General features: G+C 37.9%; 1 protein-coding gene across 2 annotated transcripts in view; it reads right to left on the bottom strand.

Annotated features, from left to right (window-relative positions):
• Window positions 1-19562, bottom strand: part of st18 (ST18 C2H2C-type zinc finger transcription factor) — a 429006-nt gene that overhangs the window by 138302 nt on the left and 271142 nt on the right. For both annotated transcript variants that reach the window (XM_043688314.2, XM_087986407.1), the window contains exons 7-9: window positions 12745-12884; window positions 9964-10779; window positions 2708-2842 (exon numbers count right to left, since the gene is read on the bottom strand). In XM_043688314.2, coding sequence (XP_043544249.2) covers window positions 2708-2842; window positions 9964-10779; window positions 12745-12884 — 1091 coding nt within the window. The remainder of the gene's footprint in view (window positions 1-2707; window positions 2843-9963; window positions 10780-12744; window positions 12885-19562) is intronic.

The raw sequence follows: 19562 nt of genomic DNA, 5'->3' as shown, positions 1-19562 counted from the left end.
CCCATTTGCCAGCACTTGGCCCATATCCCTCTAAACACTTCCTATTCATAAACCCATCCATATGCCTTTAAATGGTGTAATTATATCGGCCTCCACCACTTCCTCTGACAGCTCATTCCATACACGCACCATCCTCTGCATGAAAATCTTGCCCCTTAGGTCCCTTTTAAATCTTTCCCCTCTCACCCTAAACCTATGCCCTCTATTCTGGACTCCCCACCCCAGGGAAAAGATCTTGTCCATTTACCCTTCCCATGCCCCTCACGATTTTATAAACCTCTATAAGGTCACCCCTCAGCCTCTGATGCTCCAGGGAAAACAGCTCCAGCCTATTCAAGCTCTCCCTATAGTTCAATTCCTCCAACCCTGACAACATTAACTACTCTGACTTTCATGTTGGAAATTGGTGACTTCTAGATCCTTAGGAAAGATGATGAAAATTGGAAGCTACATAGAAATAAGACAAGTTGTGCTAACAATGAGATGAAAATGCATGAAAATAAGTCAGTCATTGTTCATTTGCGAGACTCACAACACACAACTAAATATTAAAGACTAAATTGGAAACTTTTCTCAATGTCATGAATCCAATTTTTTATTTTGGCCATATTTTCCCAACTTTCTAGCCATTACCCACATTGTGCAAGGGTATGTAAAATCTGTCCGAGTTGTTTGAATTGATTTATTACGATCAAATTTATACTAACCTCAACATCACAATTATGATTTTAAAGTCTGGTCACCATCTCTCCTACTTTTCTATAATGATAAAAGGTACAATGGTATAGGAAAAAAGACAAGGTTGTGGGACTAATTGGAAATCCCTTCCTTAGAACTGGCACAGACAGAAAAGAGCACTGCTGGTTAGGCAGCAGCCGAGAAGCAGGAGAGTTGATGTTTCAAGCATAAGCTCTTCATCAGGAATTTGGGGGGGGTGGGGGGGGGCATCCGAATTCCTGGTGAAGAGCTGCTCCTTGGATGTTGCCTGACTGTGTTTTTCCAGCACCTCACTTTCTGACTGATCTTCAGCATCTGCAGTCCTCACTTTTTCCTCACATACACAAAAGAGCTGAATTGTGCTTCTTTAAAGTGATATTCTATGATTGTAATGGGAAAGGTTTTCTTGAAATATAACATCTATTTATTTTGTTAGTTTTCTTTCAGTTGTCAGTCTTCATTTCATTCAGGGGTTCTTGTTCACTATTTCTTCAGTGCCTCTTTCGATACTAAGAACCACAGAAATTGGGAGAGATCATGATAAGATGAGAGTTGAAGGGTTACAGGGGCTACACTATCTTAAATGTGGCATTGCACTCCATGCAAGCATTTCTAGTACCTTAGCCAGCTCAATGAACCAGACTCCAGAACATTGGCACTACTGCTATAGCTTGTTATAATACTTGATGCTGTTCTTACCATTTGACATAGATTCCCTATTCTAATCCATTTTATAAACACAAATAAATAATCAAGACAGCTTAAATCTAACCGATTTACTGTTTCCCAATAACCAGCGTTGTCAACTAAGTTTATGAAATGAGCTGTCACTGGGTTGTAAGCCAACAGGTGTGTTGCAGATTTCCTCTGTGAGGACTCAGCTTCCCTCCTTTTTTTTATCCAGGAGCTGACTGTAGATTTATTATACAACAGGGTGGAGCTAAGTGTTACAACCATATAAATATACTGGGTTTGTCGAGTAGAACATTTGGTCTCTTCAAGCCTCATATATTCACCTGAAGTGTAGTTAGTTCTCAGATTAAGACTCTTTTACTTCTTTAACTTAAATATTGTGCATATCTTTATATAGTAATACAGAAATTTTGGATACTTCTAATATCACATCTTCAAAATTAAAAAAATACTTTTTGAATGATATACCATATATACGCATTACATTTGGCTTAAATAAGTTTTGAGAAGATTTGTAGCTCAGGTTGAGGTTTTGGATGTAGGTTTGCTTGCTGAGCTGGAAGGTTCATTTCCAGACATTTCATTACAATTCCTGAAGAAGGGCTTATGCCCGAAACGTCGATTCTCCTGTTCCCTGGATGCTGCCTGACCTGCTGCGCTTTTCCAGCAACACATTTTCAGCTCTGATCTCCAGCATCTGCAGACCTCACTTTCTCCCCAGACATTTCATTACCCTACTAGGTAACATTTTCAGTGGGCCTCAGGCAAAACAATGCTTGTCCTAGGATGGATGTGTTGTCCCAGTCGAAGTGGTGTCCTTCCTCATCCGTATATGAGGATACTAGTGAGAGAGGGTCATGTCTTTTTGTGGCTAGTTGGTGTTCATGTATCCTGGTGGCTAGTTTTCTGCCTGTTTGTCCAAGGTAGTGTTTGTTACAGTGCAGCCAAACAAAGACATGCACAAGAATTCCCAGAAGCATGGCATTCCAACCGGAACTCTATCAACAAATACATCAAGTTAGACCCCATCTACCACCCCCTGAAAAAATGAACAGGAAGTGACTTCGCCACAGGAAATAACATCACCACAAGAAATGTCATCACCAACCCAAAGAAACCCAAACATATAAATAGAAAGCAGGAATTTTCAGCATTGCTTCACCTGAGGCACACTGAAGATGTTACGTAGTAGGGTAATGAAACGCCTGGAAATGAACCTTCCAGCTCAGCAAGCAAACCTACATCCAAAATATTTGGTTTAAGGTTGGTAAAGTATATAGCACTGCTGACTACTCACTATCTGGTGGAACTCTCATTTTGTGAGGACAGCCTGAAAAACTCCGGTGATGAGGATACAGCCCAGTAATATGACCACTGCCATCACAGCCTGGAGTTGGACACTTTGATTCTTTTTTGTCACATCTAATAGAATCTGTAAGAGTCAGAAGAGTATTAACAGGGACATAACTAACAGAAGTACATCCATCCAGCCAAGCCCTTCATATAATCAATAATCTGAACATATAAACATTGCATTTGAGGATTGGGAACATTAGGCAGTCAGAACTGTGCAGGTATTGGGATAAAATGACATGTTAATAAATATTTCTTAATTAAACAATATTTGACAGAGTTTATGCTTTGCTTGAGATCAGCAATCTGGGTACAAATTGCCCTTGAAATTTTGTCAGTTTTTGAATTAACTTTATGGTGTAACTTTCCACTCAAACATAAATTAATCTGTTAACTAGTACAAACCATCTTCCTTTGGTACATAAGGGTTGTGTTTGCTTCCAAGAAAAACATTTATTTACATATTTAGGCAGTAAACAGAGGAAATTTAATTATTACAATTGCAAATGAGTTTAATACAAAGTTTATTGTTTCTAGTCCATCACTATGAAAAGTCAGATTTTAAATAATTGAAAATTACTTCAAAGAACTCGAGGGAAGTATTTTATAAAGAACCACTTACCAGTGTGATTGTTATACATAAATCTATAGATGTAGTTCAATATAGCCTTATGGTCAGCTCCATAATGCAATGCTGCAAGTTACTGAAATTTCAATTTACTTTATGATAACATGACAAGGTTCTGGTTGTCTTTTTAGAGAATTCTTCTTCCATACTGTGTAAATTTCAATTTGTTATATTTTGGGAATCAAAAATGAATTGAAGGTATTTCACATGGAAGGACAGAAGGTTAGGGTTGATAATTCAGCACAGATTTGATGGGATGAAGGTCCTTTTCTCTGCTATGTGACTATATGGTGAATCAATCTCTGTAGGTGTTGTTGTGAAACTTTTGGAGTGGCATTAACACAGAGTCATTAAAAGGTGAATTGACAGGTATTTGTAAGCATCAGAGAAACATTAATTTTGAAGATCCAACTTGCAAGGACAAAAAGATGATAGCATACATTTCTCTATCACTCCTTAATAAGTGACCCAAATCCAAAAGTGAATTGTGTAAAACTTGGAATTCAAATCTTCATCTGCAGAAGTGTAAGGGAGTCTGTGCGTCATCTTGTAGTGATGAATGGTTTCAATATAATTATCACGGGGAGGTGGTGGTGCAATCCAGAGGCCCAGTTTAATCCCCTGGTGAAATAGATTCAAAATCCCTCATTGTTATTGTTGGAATTTAAGATGAATTAAGAAATCTGGAATATAAGGCTAGTCTCAGTAATGGTGATGAGGCCAATTATCATTGTAAAAATCAATCTGGCTCATTAGTGCCCTGACAAAGGAAATCTACCATTCATATCTAGCCTACATAAGAGTCCAGACTGACTGGAAGAGAAGGTGAACAGAAGATCTGATAGATGTAGTCAAAATTGAGGAGTCTGGCCAGGTTAGATAGGGAGAGACATCTTCCAATTGTAAAAAGATAAAAAATGAAACAATGCAACTGTAAGCAATTGGCAAAGAAACAAAAGTAATGCAAGGAAAAACATTTTCATGCAGTGAGTGGAATGAATTGCCTGAGAGCGTGGCACAGACAGGTTCATTTGAGGCACTCAAAGAGAAATTAGACAATTATTTGAACAGGAAATATGTGCAGAGTTATGGGAAGAGCAGCATTAAGTAAACTGCTCCAGTGCCATGTGCTAGTCAGAGCAGAAACAAAAGACTAGGCAGAATGAATGGGTGGCTTGAGAGATGGTGCAGGAGGGAGGGGTTCAAATTTTTGGGACATTGGGACTGGTTCTGGGGGAGCTGGGACTCTTACAAATTGGACAGTCTAAACATCAGCAGGACTGGAACCAATGTCCTTGGGGGTGCTTTTGCTAATGCTGTTGGGGAAGGTTTAAACTAATGTGGCAGGGGGATGGGAACCAAATGAGCAGGTTAGTGGCCAGTAATCCAGTTAGGGGGTAGTAACTAAAGCCTGTAAGGAACTAGATCATGAAGTCAGCGTGAGTTAGGGGAAGAGTCGGCAGGGAGCAGACGATGAACACAAAGGGACTGGTGATCTGAGGTGCATTTGTTTTAATGTGAGAAGTGTAGTAGGTAAGGTAGATGAACTTAGGGCTTGGATTAGTACCTGAGAGTATGATATTATTGCTACTACTGAGACTTGGTTGTGCGAAGATCATGATTGACAACTAAATATCCTAGGATATAGATGCTTCAGATGGGATGGAGAGGGAGGTAAAGAGGGTGGAGGAGTTGGATTACTGATCAGAGAGGATATCACAGCTGTACTATAGGAGGGCACTATGGAAGATTTGAGCAGTGAGGCAATATGGGCAGAGCTCAGAAATAGGAAGGGTGCGGTAACAATGTTGGGGCTATACTAAAAGCCTCCCAACAATGAGCTTGAGATAGAAGGACAAATATGTAAACAGATTACAGCAAGGTATAGGAGCAACAGGGATAGGAGATTTTAATTTTCCCAATATTGACTGGGTTTCACTTAGTGTTAGAGGTATAGATGGAGCAGAACTTGTAAGGAGCATTCAGGGTGGTTTTCTAGAGCCGTGTGTAAATAGTCCAACTTGGGAAGGCACCATACTGTACCTGGTATTGGGGAATGGGCCTGTCCAGGTTGTTGAAGTTTCAGTAGGGGATTACTTTGGGAATAGTGATCACAATTCCATAAGTTTAAGAATAGTCATGGACAAAGACGAGAGTGGTCCTAAAGGAAGAGTGCTAATTTGGGGAAAGGCCAACTATACCAAAATTCGGCAGGAGCTGGGGAATGTAGATTGGCAGCAGCTATTTGAAGGTGAATCCACATTTGGTATGTGGGAGGCTTTTAAAGAGAGGTTGCTTAGGGTTCAGGAGAAATATGTTCCTTTGAAAATGAGGGATAGGAATGTTAAGATTAGGGAACCATAGATGATAGGTGAAAGTGTGAGAATAGTTAACAGGAAAAAGGAAGCGTACATAGGTTCTAGGCGACTGAAGACAGATGAAGCTTTGAAAGGATATCGGAAATGTAGGACAAATCTGAAATGAGGAATTAAGAGAGCTAAAAGGGTCATGAATATGTTGAGCAAGCACGATTAAGGGAAATCCCTAAGCCTTTTATTCATATATAAGGAGCAAGAGGGTAACTAGAGAAAGGGTTAGCCCACTCAAGGAGAAAGAACGAAAGTTATATGTGGAGTCAGAAAATGGGTGAGATTCTTAATGAGTACTTTGTATCGGTATTCACCAAGGAGAGCGACATGACGGATGTTGAGGTTAGGGATAGATGCTTGTTTGCTCTCGGTTAAGTCAGCATAAAGAGTGAGGAGGTATTGGGTATTCTAAAAGACATTAAGTTGGACAAGTCCCCAGGTCCAGATGGGATCTATTCTAGGTTGCTGAGGGAAAGAACTGCGGCCTTAACAGATATCTTTGCAGCATCCTTGAACACAGGTGAGGTCTGGAGGACTGGAAAGCTACTAATGTTGTCCAGTGTTTAAAAAAGGGTAGCAGGGATAATTCAGGTAATTACAGACCAATAAGCCTGATGTCAGTGGTAGGGAAGCTACTGGAGAAAATACTGAGGGATAGGATCTATTCCCATTTGGAAGAAATTGGCTTATCAGTGATAGGCAATATGGTTTTGTGCAGGGAAGGTCATGTCTTACCTACTTAATAGAATTCTTTGAGGATGTGACAAAGTTGATTGATAAGGAAAGGGTTGTAGGTGTCATATACATGGACTTCAGAAAGGTGTTTGATAAGGTTCCCCATGGTAGTCTGATGAAGAAGGTGAAGTCGCATATGGCCCAAGGTGTACTAGCTAGATGGATAGAGAACTGGCTGGGCAACAGGATGCAGAAAGGAAGTTTCCCAAAATGGAGACCTGTGACCAGTGGGATCCATTCTGGGACCACTGTTGTTTGTGATATACATAAATGATTTGGAGGAAGGTATAGGTGGTCTGATTAGTAAGTTTGCAGATGACACTGAGATTACTGAAGTAGCAGATAGTGAAGAGGACTGTCAGAGAATATAGCAGAATATAGATAGATTGGAGAGCTAGGCAGAGAAATGGCAGATGGAGTTCAATCCAGGCAAATGCGAGGTGATGCATTTAGGAAGATCCAATTCAAGAGCGAACTATGCAGTAAATGGAAAAGCCCTGGGGAAAATTGATGTACAGAAGCGATCTGGTGTTCAGGTCCATTGTTCTCTGAAGGTGGCAACCCAAGTCAATAGAGTGGTCAACGAGGCATACGGTATGCTCTCTTACGTTGGACGGGGTAGTGAATACAAGAGTTGTCAGGTCATGTTACAGTTGTATCGCCAAACCCTAACCACCCGACTCCTGGAGGAAGAATGCCTCATCTTCTGCCTTGGGAGCCTCCAACCACATGGAATCAATGTGGATTTCACCAGTTTCCTCATTTCCCCACCCCCACCTTATCCCAGATCCAGCTTGGCACTGCCCTCATGACCTGTCCTACCTGTCCATCTTCCTTCCCACTTATCCACTCCACCATCCTCTCTGACCTATCACAATTACCCCCATGTTCATCTACCTATTGCACTCTCAGCTACTTTTCCCCCAGCCCCATCCTCCTCCAATTTATCTCTCCAACCCCTTGACTCACAAGCCCAATTCCTGATGAAGAACTTTTACCTGAACCGTCGATTCTCCTGCTCCTTGTATGCTGCCTGACCTGCTATGCTTTTCCAGCACTACAGTCTTGTCTCTGATCTCCAGCAACTGCAGTCTTCACTTTCTCTTACAATTGTATAAGACTGATGGTTCAGCTGCATTTGGAATACTACTTACAGTTCTGGTCACCACATTACCAAAAGGATGTGGATGCTTTGAAGAGGGTGCAGAGGAGGTTCACCAGGATGTTGCCTGATACAGAGGGAACTAGCTATGAAGAAAGGTTGAATAGATTAGGATTATTTTCATTAGAAAGACGAAGGTTGAGGTAGGCCCTGATTGACGTCTTCAAAATCATGAGGTATAGGCAGGGTGGATAGCAAGATGCTTTTTTCCAGAGTGGGGACTCAATTACAAGGTGTCTCGAGTACAAAGTGGGAGGGGAAAAGTTGAAGGGAGATATGCATGGAAGGTTCTTTATGCAGAAAGGGTACGTAGAGGTTGGTGGGTGCCTGGAATGCATTGCCAGAGAAGGTGGTAGAGGTGGGCACGATCGCATCATGTAAAATGTATCTAAACAGATTCATGAATGGGCAGGGAGCAAAGGAATACAGATCCTTAGAAATTAGGTGACAGGGAAGACCGAGGGTCCTAATCTCGTGCTGTAATTTTCTTTGTTCTTTTGTTCTGACTAAATAAACAGAGGTGAACAGAGAATTATGTCAGAGCATCCAGTCTAATTTGTTTATTTTGGCATTTACACTTCACTCATGTCTCCACCTTTCTTAATCAGATCCTTTTCTTCTCTCATATATTTTCACTTATCAAGATTTTCCTTAAATGTATTTTAAGACATCTCTGCACTATTCCACTGGAAATTCCAATGGAATCATAATGGAATCAATATTCTTGTCCATTGTCATGAATCTCTGTTCGTACACCAAAATTTGCAGTTGAAGAAAGCATAAATAAAAGTTAAAATTAAGTGAGATAAATATAGTAAAACAAAGATTCTCTGGAGATTTGCTTGATTTTCCACCATCTCCATCTCCTGTGCACGACAGAAGTGTGAGCTCTGGATAAATTTAAAATCTGCTGCAGAATGTGTAATAAAGTTGCCTTCTTAACTGGCAAGATGTTTGTACCACTGATGAGAGAGCATTCTATCAAATTGGCAAATAATTAATATTGTTAAATAGAAGCATTTGTAATAAAGCAAAAGTATTTGTGGCCTTTCCCTAAGTGCTCTTGAACTGAGTAGCTTGCCCATATCATAGGGCAGTTAAGAAACAATGGCATTGCTGCATCATAGGAGGAGGCCATTCACCCCCTCATGTCTGAGATTATTTCCTCTGAGCTCCTAACTCCCTAAATTCTGCTTGTGGGACCTCATCCCCATTTTTTATCTATATCATTGGTGCCTATATGCATCACAACAACTGGCTGTTCACCTTCTCCTCTGAGAATGTCATGCAATTGATCTGAGACATCCCTGACCTGGAGGCAACATGCCATTCGGGAGTCTCGTTTTCAACCACAGAACCGCCTATCTTCTCCCCTTATAATTGATCCCTGTGACTATAGCCCTTCCACTGTTTTACCTGCCCTTCTGTACATCAGAGCCAACAATGGTACCATGAACCTGGCTACTGCTGCTTTCTCCTGATGAGCCATCTCCCCCAACAGTAAACAAAATGGTATACCTGTTTTGGAGGGAGATGACCACAGGGGACGCCTGCACAGTCTTCCTGCTCTTTCTCTGCCATTTGGTCACCCATTCCCTTTCTCCCTCAGCAATCCTAATCTACTGTGTGACCACTGAACGTGAATTGCAATGAGTGGAAGAAATACCTGAATGCTCCTGAATTGATGTTGTAACAACTGTTAGCAAGAATAAATTTTATGCATGGCTTTCTATAATCCTACAACTAATAGTTGTTGACAATAGGAAATTAAATATGCACATAAATATCGAGGGGATGAATTTCGAGGGAGTTTTCTCTATGGTATGCTCTAATTCTGGAAGAAGAGCTGTGGAGATTTGGGCTGACTGCATTGATGATTATATCATTTTTTCTAACCATTTCATAGCAATTTTGCCTAAATAATGATGAATGATTTAGAGAAAAACCACAGAAATCCACATTTAATATGGCAGTTTATTCATTGGATATTGAATTACCAACTTGTAAATTTGAATGGTAGGCATGAATGGTACTAAAACTCACCTGCCTTGACTCAATTTAATTAATCTGCCATTAAAAAGAAGAAGACATGGCAGTGAAGCATTCTATCTCTGAGGAAAGAAATATATTTCAAGACTAATTCTACATTCCACCTTTCACCAGCAATGACTTTGGCTCTGAGAAATAGAGGTCATGGCCACGCCAGTTGAAAAAGATAACATAAATGCAGAGCAGTCTAAATAGAAATGAATCTAAAAGCGTGATTTGAAAACTGGTCCTAAAAACATGAATCAAATGCAGTTTACCTTTGCTAGAGTAATTCTTTCTGATTCCTATGTCAATCATTTTGCAATGTTGTCTCTCTGCAGTTAGCTTGCCTAGTAAGATGCTTTCATTTCCCTTGTGTGTTCCCTTTATGATATATCCCTGCTCTGCCTGCAGAGCAATAGCCTGTTCCAGAAGACTTAGGTTTCCCTTTGCTGTGTCAAAATCTTCTGTACCTTCTGTGGTTGTAGAAATCTGAGATGCACAGTCATCATCAGTTTTTGGAGACCCAATCTTATTGACAGAAATGTCTGGCTTTGAATTTTGTGCTTCTCCAATATTGTTGACACTGTTTTGGTAGGCAGTCTCCTGTGAGATGCCTTCTATCATCTCAATTTCCTTTCCTCTTGCTTCTAAACTGTTCGTAGATTTACAGCCCAGGTTATAACCGTGGGCTGCAAAGGGTTTTAGATTGCTCATGTTAGATGGTTTTCTTAAATCTTGGGGTTGCTCACAGTTTTCATAAATATCTTCAGAAAGCAATTGATTCTTTACTCCACAAGAATAATGCAGTATCACTTCTTTCTCACATGCAGGTGACTTGTCTTTCGTGAAAACTACAGGCGCATGACTTTCATCTGCATCACTTTCCCCCTCCAAAGATTGGACCCCACTGTCATTTAAATTGCTTTCAGCGGATCTCTGGATTGCTGCATCTTCTGCTATTTTCCCCAGATCCTGAAGTGATTTAGCTACCAACTCCTGGTAGCTGTTAAAATCATCACTGTTATTATTGGTATCTTTCTCTGGAAGGTCCATTTGAAGATCTTCATGTGCTGATTGCAGAAGTCTGTTTTCTAGGAAACAAGAATATTGTTAGAAAGTTTTAGCTCAATAAAATCAACTTCTCTCACATTTCCCTCATTAATCTTCTGAACCTGCGAATACTTGATGGGAACGGATTCTCCAGCTTGATGGTACCTTGCGCAGCAGTGGCTATCCATCATGTATTAGCCTTGTCAGTATTGTTGTGTTATGTTTCCACTGCAGAGGTCATAGTCAAGTCTTATCCTGTCTTCACCGTCATGTACATATATGGTCAGTAATCAGGAATAAAAATCAGGACTGATTTTTCAGCAGTTTTAAGGTCAGTGATCAGAGACCAATTTTAGTAGTCCAAGTTTTACTGTGCTGTGATCAACCAATTAAATATAAATGGGGGACTGTAAACCTAACCTGTGCAACTCAGTTCCTACAAGGATAGGATATTTATCTATTTTCAAATGATTGGAAATTTATTACAAGAAGCTTAAGGGGATAGAAGTGTATAAAATAATGGGAGGGATTTAGTAAGGAAATGAGGAGTAAATGGTTTCTGCGAGTTAGTAGCTGGAGATCATAAATTTGAGATCATTAACAAATGGACAAAGGCAGTAATTAAGAGAATTTATTTATACAGAGTATTGTTACAGGTGGACACAGAATTAACACAACTTTTAAAGTCATAAATAGATAAATATTTGAAAAGGTGAACTTTAGAAGGAAAAAAAGGTCTCCTGTGACATTGCAAATGGAAAGTGAAAACAAATTTACATCTTTAGGTGAAATGGAGTTAGTAGGCCAGGGACTCCTGGAGCAGGATTTGCAGGCATAATTTAGTCCTCATTTTGAAATTATACTTTCATTCACACCATCCCTTTATTAGCTATTGTTTACAATGTAACAGCAGAATTTATTGTGATTTGGGAAGTACAGGTGGTTGGCCCAAGGAAGTTCTCAATAAAAAAGCTGAAAGATGTGAAAATGAGATATTTTAGTACATCCTGTAGTGGGAGGCTGTAACAGAGCAATATAACTAGATATGAGCACATAGGAGTTTAATGTGAAAAAAATATTATGTCTGTCACAGCAAAATGATAACAGAATATAGGATTTTGTAACAGAAAATGTGTACAGATGTAGAATCTTTAATACACTGTAGATTGAAGAAGGAAACCAAATTGGATTATCTGCCCTGATTTTTCAGAAAATGAGAATAGATGTGATCAGCCAAATTGTTCCCTTCTATGCTGAAAAATAGAGAACTCTGCTACTATTACTACAGCTAATTAATATTAAACTAGTATGGTTAATAAAGCTGAGGGCAAGCAACTTCATTTTCAGCCATAAGCTATTAAAATATGTATAGGATTTATAGGAAAGTAGCATATAGTAATACATTTTACATATTGCGATATGTAAATCTAAATGTACCAAGTAACTATTATTGTTTCACACACACAAGAATAATACAAATGTTTTTGGCATTATAGTAGGCAAAAGAAATGTAGCTATAATTCTCACTTGGAACTAGAAAATATCATGCAATACAAATGTAACCAGGTGTACACAATGGAAAAAAAATGCATTTGATTGTGCATGAATCATTGAATTGTTTTTAAATGTACTGCATTGGCCCGATCTGTATATTACTAATAGAAAGATTTTACTGAGTAATGCACTAGAAAGCAACAATTACTATTGTTGCTAAGTTACACAGCTTTGATACATCCCTATTAGCCAGACTACTGGAATTGCAGACATTACAATGCTTTTTTTATTACGTTACCAAAAACACTAAAGAAAAGGGACCTGCTTCAATAGAACATTGTTGGATTATTCAGTAATTATTTTATTTAAATTTACAATATATTTAAATAACTTACTTCTGAAATAGCTCTTGGACTGCAACACAATATGGGATATCTTTGCTATAATACCTAACAGGCGTCTGTTGTTTTACACTTCATCTATGTGTGTTAGAATCTCATCAGAGTCTTTACCCTCTTTGCTTTCTTCTTCACAGTCATTGCTAGGAGTATAGTGACGGGGTTTCATCAGCAGGGATTTTCTCTTGTTTACCGATGCTCCAAATTTCTGTTCTTGCATCTTTCTCTTTCTTGCCACAGAACAATTATGTGAACTTTAAAGGGAAAGGACATGAATGATTAAATATATTTTTTTTGTAAAATTAACAAGCTGTACAAATAATGTGATGTTTGAATACTATTACCGTACATTGCAGGATTGTCAAAACTGAGAGAATTTCTCCCTTACTATGTGGGCAAACCAAGCGGCAACACAGGCATATTAAATGGTACCAGTTCAGAGTGAGAATTATCAGTAGGCCCATATTGTTGGTGAAAAGGGAAGCAATGGCAAGTAAATATCTTTTTTTTCTTTTGGGTCATATGACACATTTTTGCATTTAATCGTACCCAAGTACTAAAAAGTATAGTTTTTCATATGTACCATGTTGTACATATAATACATAACATGTGTGGCATTTATTCACTTTGCAAGAGAAACTTTTACATAATTATATATTCTGAAGCTGAAGTGCTTTGGCATAATTCTCAGCCAATCCAAATCTCAGCAAATGTAATCCTGTTTTTAAAACATAAACATAGTTCTAAGATTTACCTCTTTGGAATTCATTTATAATTCATAAAGACATATAAATTGCCCTCTCTAGTTTATATGCTACATGTGAATCAATATTATCAAACAATACAGTTGGAGACTATATGAGGTAAACTGTAGTATACTGAAGATATTACTGAATGATAGTTGTATTAAGTTTATGCTCAGAGCAAATAATATTCTGACCTTTGACTGAGTGTAAAGCTGAAATATAAAGATATATTACAAGAATTGACTCAGAACCTATAAAGATTGGAATGCATGAAATATGCAAAATACTTTGTAAATTAATGAACTGGATTAGTACAAGGTCAAGGTTTTCCCTTTATACAACTTACTTTCTTCCTGCAAAAAAAAAACTTGTTTATTGCTGTTTAATTTTCTCATTATTTGACTACACAATGGTTATTGAAATCTGTGGGAAATTTTGACACGTTACAGACAGTTTAAGGAAAAAATGTACATGCAGTGCAGTTTTAAGTGTTATGCATTACCAGTATTTACAGCTATATGGATTATATTGATTCAAGCTGAGTAGGCAGTGCTAATGGACTCTACTTGCATGGGTCACAGTATTCTCCAATGCCATGCAGACTACATTGATAAAAGCCATCACACTGCCTGTTCATGAATCAAAATAAATCTGCATAACAACATAAGAAATTGCAGGTGGAGTAAACTATTCCGTCCACTGAGCCTGTCCTGCCATTTGCTATGGTCATGGCTGATCTTGGAATTCAAATCCACGTTCCAAATCACTTCTTACATCCTCTAATCCCCTGCAAGACCTAAAATTGTCTATCCCAGTCTTAACTACATTTATTTTATTGAATGAGGAAATTTATTTTAATCTCCATCCTAAATGATTGCACCTAATGACATTGTGCCTCCTTGTTCTAGATTCCCTCGCAAAAACTAAATTAATATTTACCCTGCCAAGCCCTGAATACATCAATAAGATCACTTCTCATTCTTCAAAAATCCAGATAACATCAGTACTTGGCTTTTCACACCTGTCATCTAATGGATCAGTTTAGTGATCATTCGCTGAACTGTCTGTTCTGTACTTCTTCCTTAAAAACTGTATAATGTTCCAGGTGTGATCCCACCAAAGACTTGTACATTTGCAGCAAGAATTATTTATTCTTATTCTCCAATCTCTTGCAATACATTCCAATTAGACTGAACATGTGGATTCCTTTTTGCAAGTATGGTCAAATCCTTCTGCATTGTGCCACTAGAAGTGTGCTCTGTGAATACATTTCTCTACCTTTACTTATACTGAAAACAGTGGGAACCTTCTTTTGTTTTGTCCTTGGGATATGGATATCACTGACAAGGCTGGAATTTGTTGCCCATTCCCACTCACTATTGAGAAGATACTAGTGTGCAATCTTCCTCTTGTCCATCTGTTTTAGGTACACCTAAAGGTACTGAGGAACTGCTCTTAGGAACTGGGTTCCAGGATTTTGACTCAGCGACAGTGAATGAATGTTGATGTGTTTCTAAATTAGGATGGTGTGGAGCTTGAAGAGGACTTTGCAGGTAGTGATAATCCCAGAGGTATTCATTAAAATCAACAGAATAATTGTCTCAAATTGTGATATGAACAAGTAAAGACATGGTAGATAAAGATATGCAGATGGGCATTGTGGTCAGCACAGATGTGGTTGGTCAAAGGGCCTGTTACTGTGCTGCACTGTTCATTATCTATATCTTTAAGTTATTTCCACTCATTGGACATTCTAGAACTAGGAGGCTGAGTCTAAAACTTAGGGCCAGACTATTCAGGAAAGATACCAGGAAGCACTACTGTACATAAAGGAAAATTGATGTTTGGAATTCTCTTCCACGAAGGGCAACAGTTAATTTTACATATGAGATAGATAAATTTTTGTTAAGTAAATGTATTAAAGAATATGGGCCGAAGGCAAGTGCATGGAGCTAGGCCACATACCACTCACGACCTAAATGAATGTTGGGACAGGCTGAGTGGCCCACTCCTATTCATTGTTCCTCTTATCCTACGTATTTTTACATTAACATGGCTCTAATGGTTGTACACAACTGATAACAAAAACATCTGAGCTTTGAAATATACACTGGACTAGTTCAATGATCAAGCGAGAACTTCTTGATCATTCATATATACTATATATATAATAATTAATTCAGAAAAAATAAAAATATCCCATTAATACATTCTGTAACTGAGTTCCAAAGTGTAGCAATATTGTTGTAACCTAAATGCCTCTATTTTGAATAGCAGCTGACATTTTGTATAATGCAACTTGTGAGTGTCACATCCTCTGTATAATAGCACAGACTGTTTAGGGGCTTGTATTGTTTCCCAGGTCTGAGTGGCAGCAACAGGTCTGCCTGAAAACAGGAACATGTGGACAGCCAATAGAAAGCAGAATGAAAATAAAAATGAAAATTGCCTCTCTGCTGTGAAATTCCTCCAAATAAAAAACCTAACAGAAAAATGAATTGCATGTGTACAAAGTCATCGTCGTATGGAATCATACAGTTTTTAATGGCATGGAAAGAGGCCTTGCATCATGTCTGCACCAATTACAACATTTTTCTATCCTAATCCTATTTTCCAGTATTTCAGGTGTTCATCTAAGTAGTTTTTAAGTGATTTGAGAGCCTCCACCTCTTACCATCATTTCAGACAGTGAGTTCCACTGTGAAACATTACAGCAAAGCTACTAATCTGTTTTCAAATATAATGGTGCTCTTTAAATGAGGCAGTGGAAGCCTTCAAGTATCTTTATAACCAATATCATAGCTATGTTACATTTCTACAATAAGCAAAGGAGAGATGTTGGTGTGTGGCAATATCATTAGACAAGCAACCTTGTAAACTAGGCAATGCTTTGGAGACAAGGATTCACATACCATCACAGCAAGTGGCAGAAATTAAGTATATACAATTTGGGATTGAAAGCTAATCTCAGTGGCAAATATGAAACTATTCTTAATTGTTATTAAAAACCTATCCAATTCACTAACATCTTTAAGGGAAAAAAATCTACCATTCATATTTGTTTTGGCCTAGCTGTAACAGCAGACCCAAGCAATCAGGTTGACACTTAACTGCTCTCTGAAATGACCAAGTAAACCACAGAATTAGGAATGCACAACAAATTTTGGGCTTGCCAAAGTCATCCACATATCATGAAAGAATAAAAGAGGACAGGGAGAACAAAAAAAGTACCTGCTTGCCACCATTTGTAAGTTTGATCGTTTTATTTATGTAGTTTTGGACTTGATGTTTATAATCGCACTTTAAAGGGAAATACTGTTGTCTTTAAAACAACAATATAAAAGCTATTTTCTTGCTACTACTTTGTCGTTTGCTTAGTAAGAACTCTTGTTATAAACTGATGTTTGTTCTCACTTTATTTCTGTACTGCTATTTTTAACTCTAGCCTTTAGGTTCAGGCTGAAATGCACCTTAACAGCAGACCTCACTTTAATGTTACTTATTGCCTCTGTCAGCTACAAGGCCCAAGTTATGAATATAGAGCAAAGGAAAAAGGACATGATTATGTCTTAAAGAACTTGAGAGCCAGGACATACTAATGAAAAATTTCCAAAGTCAGATCTATTTTATCTGGCTTTATCTGTGTATAAATTTCATCCAGACACACCCAACAGAAATAGTTTGGACACTGTAAGATTATTGGGTTATTAACAAAATACTAATTATTAAAATTAGTCCCTAAAGGCGATTTAAACACAAATGCAGTGAGTGTGGCTAAGGTAGTAAAAGAATATTTTGCATTTAGCTTACCAAGGAAGCAGATTCTACCCAGGGAACAGTGACAGAGGAGGAAATGCAGCAACTAGAAACATTCAAAATTGACAAGGAGGTGGTCTCTACTTAAAGTTGATAAAGTACTGAGTCTGAGCCTGCATGGGCTACGTCTAAGGATATTGAAGGAGGGGATAGTGGAAATGAGAGAAATGTTGGCCATACTTATTAAGTCATCCCTGAAATCAGGGGTGGTACCAAAGGATTGGAGAATTGCAAACATTACGCCCTTGTTCAAAAAGGAGAACAAAGACAAAGCAAGCAACTTCAGACCAGTTAGTTCAACTTTGGTGGTTGGAAACTTCTAAAAGCAATAGTTTAAGATAGAATTAACAGCCATATGGTTAGACGAGTTTATTAAGAAGGACCAGAGTGCATTTCCTAAAGAAAATTCAAGTTTAAGTAGATTGTTAGAGATTTTTGAAGATGGTTGATGAGGATAATGCTGTCGATGTGAATGGACTTCCAGAAGGCTGCATAACAAACCTATGAACAAAGTTATAGCTCATGGAATCAAAGGGACAAGAGCAACATGGATACAAAAATTCACTGAGTGATAGGAAACAGAGAGCAATGGTTAAAGAATATTTTTGGAATATGAAAGATTGCTACTGGAGTTTGCTGGAACCAGTATTGGGACCATTGATTTTCCTGATATATATTACTCATCTAGACCTGAGTGTAAAAATTCAAAGTTTCAGGATGATACAACATTTTGAAACACTGTAAACTCTGAGGAGGACAGTGCAGAACTTTAAAAATACATTGACATGTCGACGGAGTGGCAATAAGTAGCAGGTGAAATTCAAAACAGAGAAGTATGAGGGGATACATTTTGGTATAAGGAACAGGGAAGACATTATAAAACAAATAGTAGTACTCTAAAGGATGTGCAGAAGCAAGTAGGTTGGGTGTATATATGTTATTAGTCATTAAAAATGGCTGAACAGATGGAGGGAGCAGTTAATCAAGCATCTTTCTTTCCATACCCTTCCTGATTTGTAGCCCCAGAACTGCACACAGTATTCCAGCTGAGGACTACGTCGTGTTCTATACAAGTTCAGCATAATCTTCTTACTTCTGTATACTCATTCCGCTGTATCCATGAGAGTTGCATTCCTGAGAATCCCCACAAATATTGGGATTCAGGAGTGCATAAGTCATTAAAAATAGATTAAAAAGGTTTAAAATATTGCAAATATGCAATTTTTGTCTGCAGTTGTTGATTCTTATTGTTATTTACTTTTTAGCACGGTTAGGCGAATTTGCGATTTGTGATTTTGCAGGTGCAGATTTACAATACTCTATGCCCCCATTAATAATGCCTGAATATGTTGAATTAAGATCCTATATTTTGTTCCTCTCAGGAACAATCCTTGAAAACTGTGCTAAACATGTTCCTTGACAGACAGAAAGATAAAAGGGTAAAAGTAAATCAATGAAACAAATCAGGGAATATAATTTTCAGGTTAAAGTGATTTGTATGTAAGAACAATTAACTGTCAATTAAGAGTTAGCTGAATAATTAACTGTTTAGCATGCTGCACTGTGCTAGTAGTGAGAATGTAATTTAACTCCTCAAATAACCATTTCATTGGCTGAGACCTCTAGTTTTCCTTTTTAAACATATTATGCTACATTTTGCTCATTAAATTGGATGCCTTTAAACTGACTGCCAAAATATTTATTCATGCTAACTTACTGTAAATTTATTCTTTTTATTTAAATTTTGCTCAGAAGTGATTACTTGTATTAGCAATTTATTTAACAAAATAAAAATAAATAAAAGTTAGAAGTAACAGCTGATTAAAATGTGACTGGTGCTATCTACAACAAAAACAAATTGCTGGAGAAACTCAACAGGTCTAGCAGATTCTGTAGAGAGGAAGCAGACTTAATATTTGGAAATTCTGAAGAAAGATTGTTGAACTTCGAAATGTTAAGTCTGTTTTCTCTCCACAGATACTGCCAGATCTCCTGCGTTTCTTCAAAAATTGTTGATTTTGATTCCAATTCCAGTATTTACATTTCTATTAGTTAGCATAATCTATTAGTTTAATAGTCAGCAAAGATCTGGAGTAAAAGTTGGACACAGTTTGAAAATAGGAATCATGATATGAGCTAACCTTCACCTATTCCTTTTGATACAACCAGTACACAAATCTTGTATAATCTGTATGTTATCATGAATGCAATATCCAGCAAACTGATACATAATACTGAGTGGCTGGAACCTGAGTAGCAGGCACAAAATCATGAAAGGCTAGTATGAGTTCAAACCTGTAGCTCTTAAATAAAAGAAGCAATTTTGATACAGTAGATTATGGAAATGGCTGCATAAGAGATGATGACCTG

Source organism: Chiloscyllium plagiosum, unplaced genomic scaffold (assembly GCF_037043375.1).
Source record: "Chiloscyllium plagiosum isolate Xiang-an unplaced genomic scaffold, Cpla_swu_hap1 HiC_scaffold_4, whole genome shotgun sequence".
Lineage (NCBI taxonomy): Eukaryota > Metazoa > Chordata > Chondrichthyes > Orectolobiformes > Hemiscylliidae > Chiloscyllium > Chiloscyllium plagiosum.
The sequence above is the reverse complement of the archived record's forward strand: the minus strand, read 5'-3'. Positions and strand labels throughout refer to the sequence as shown.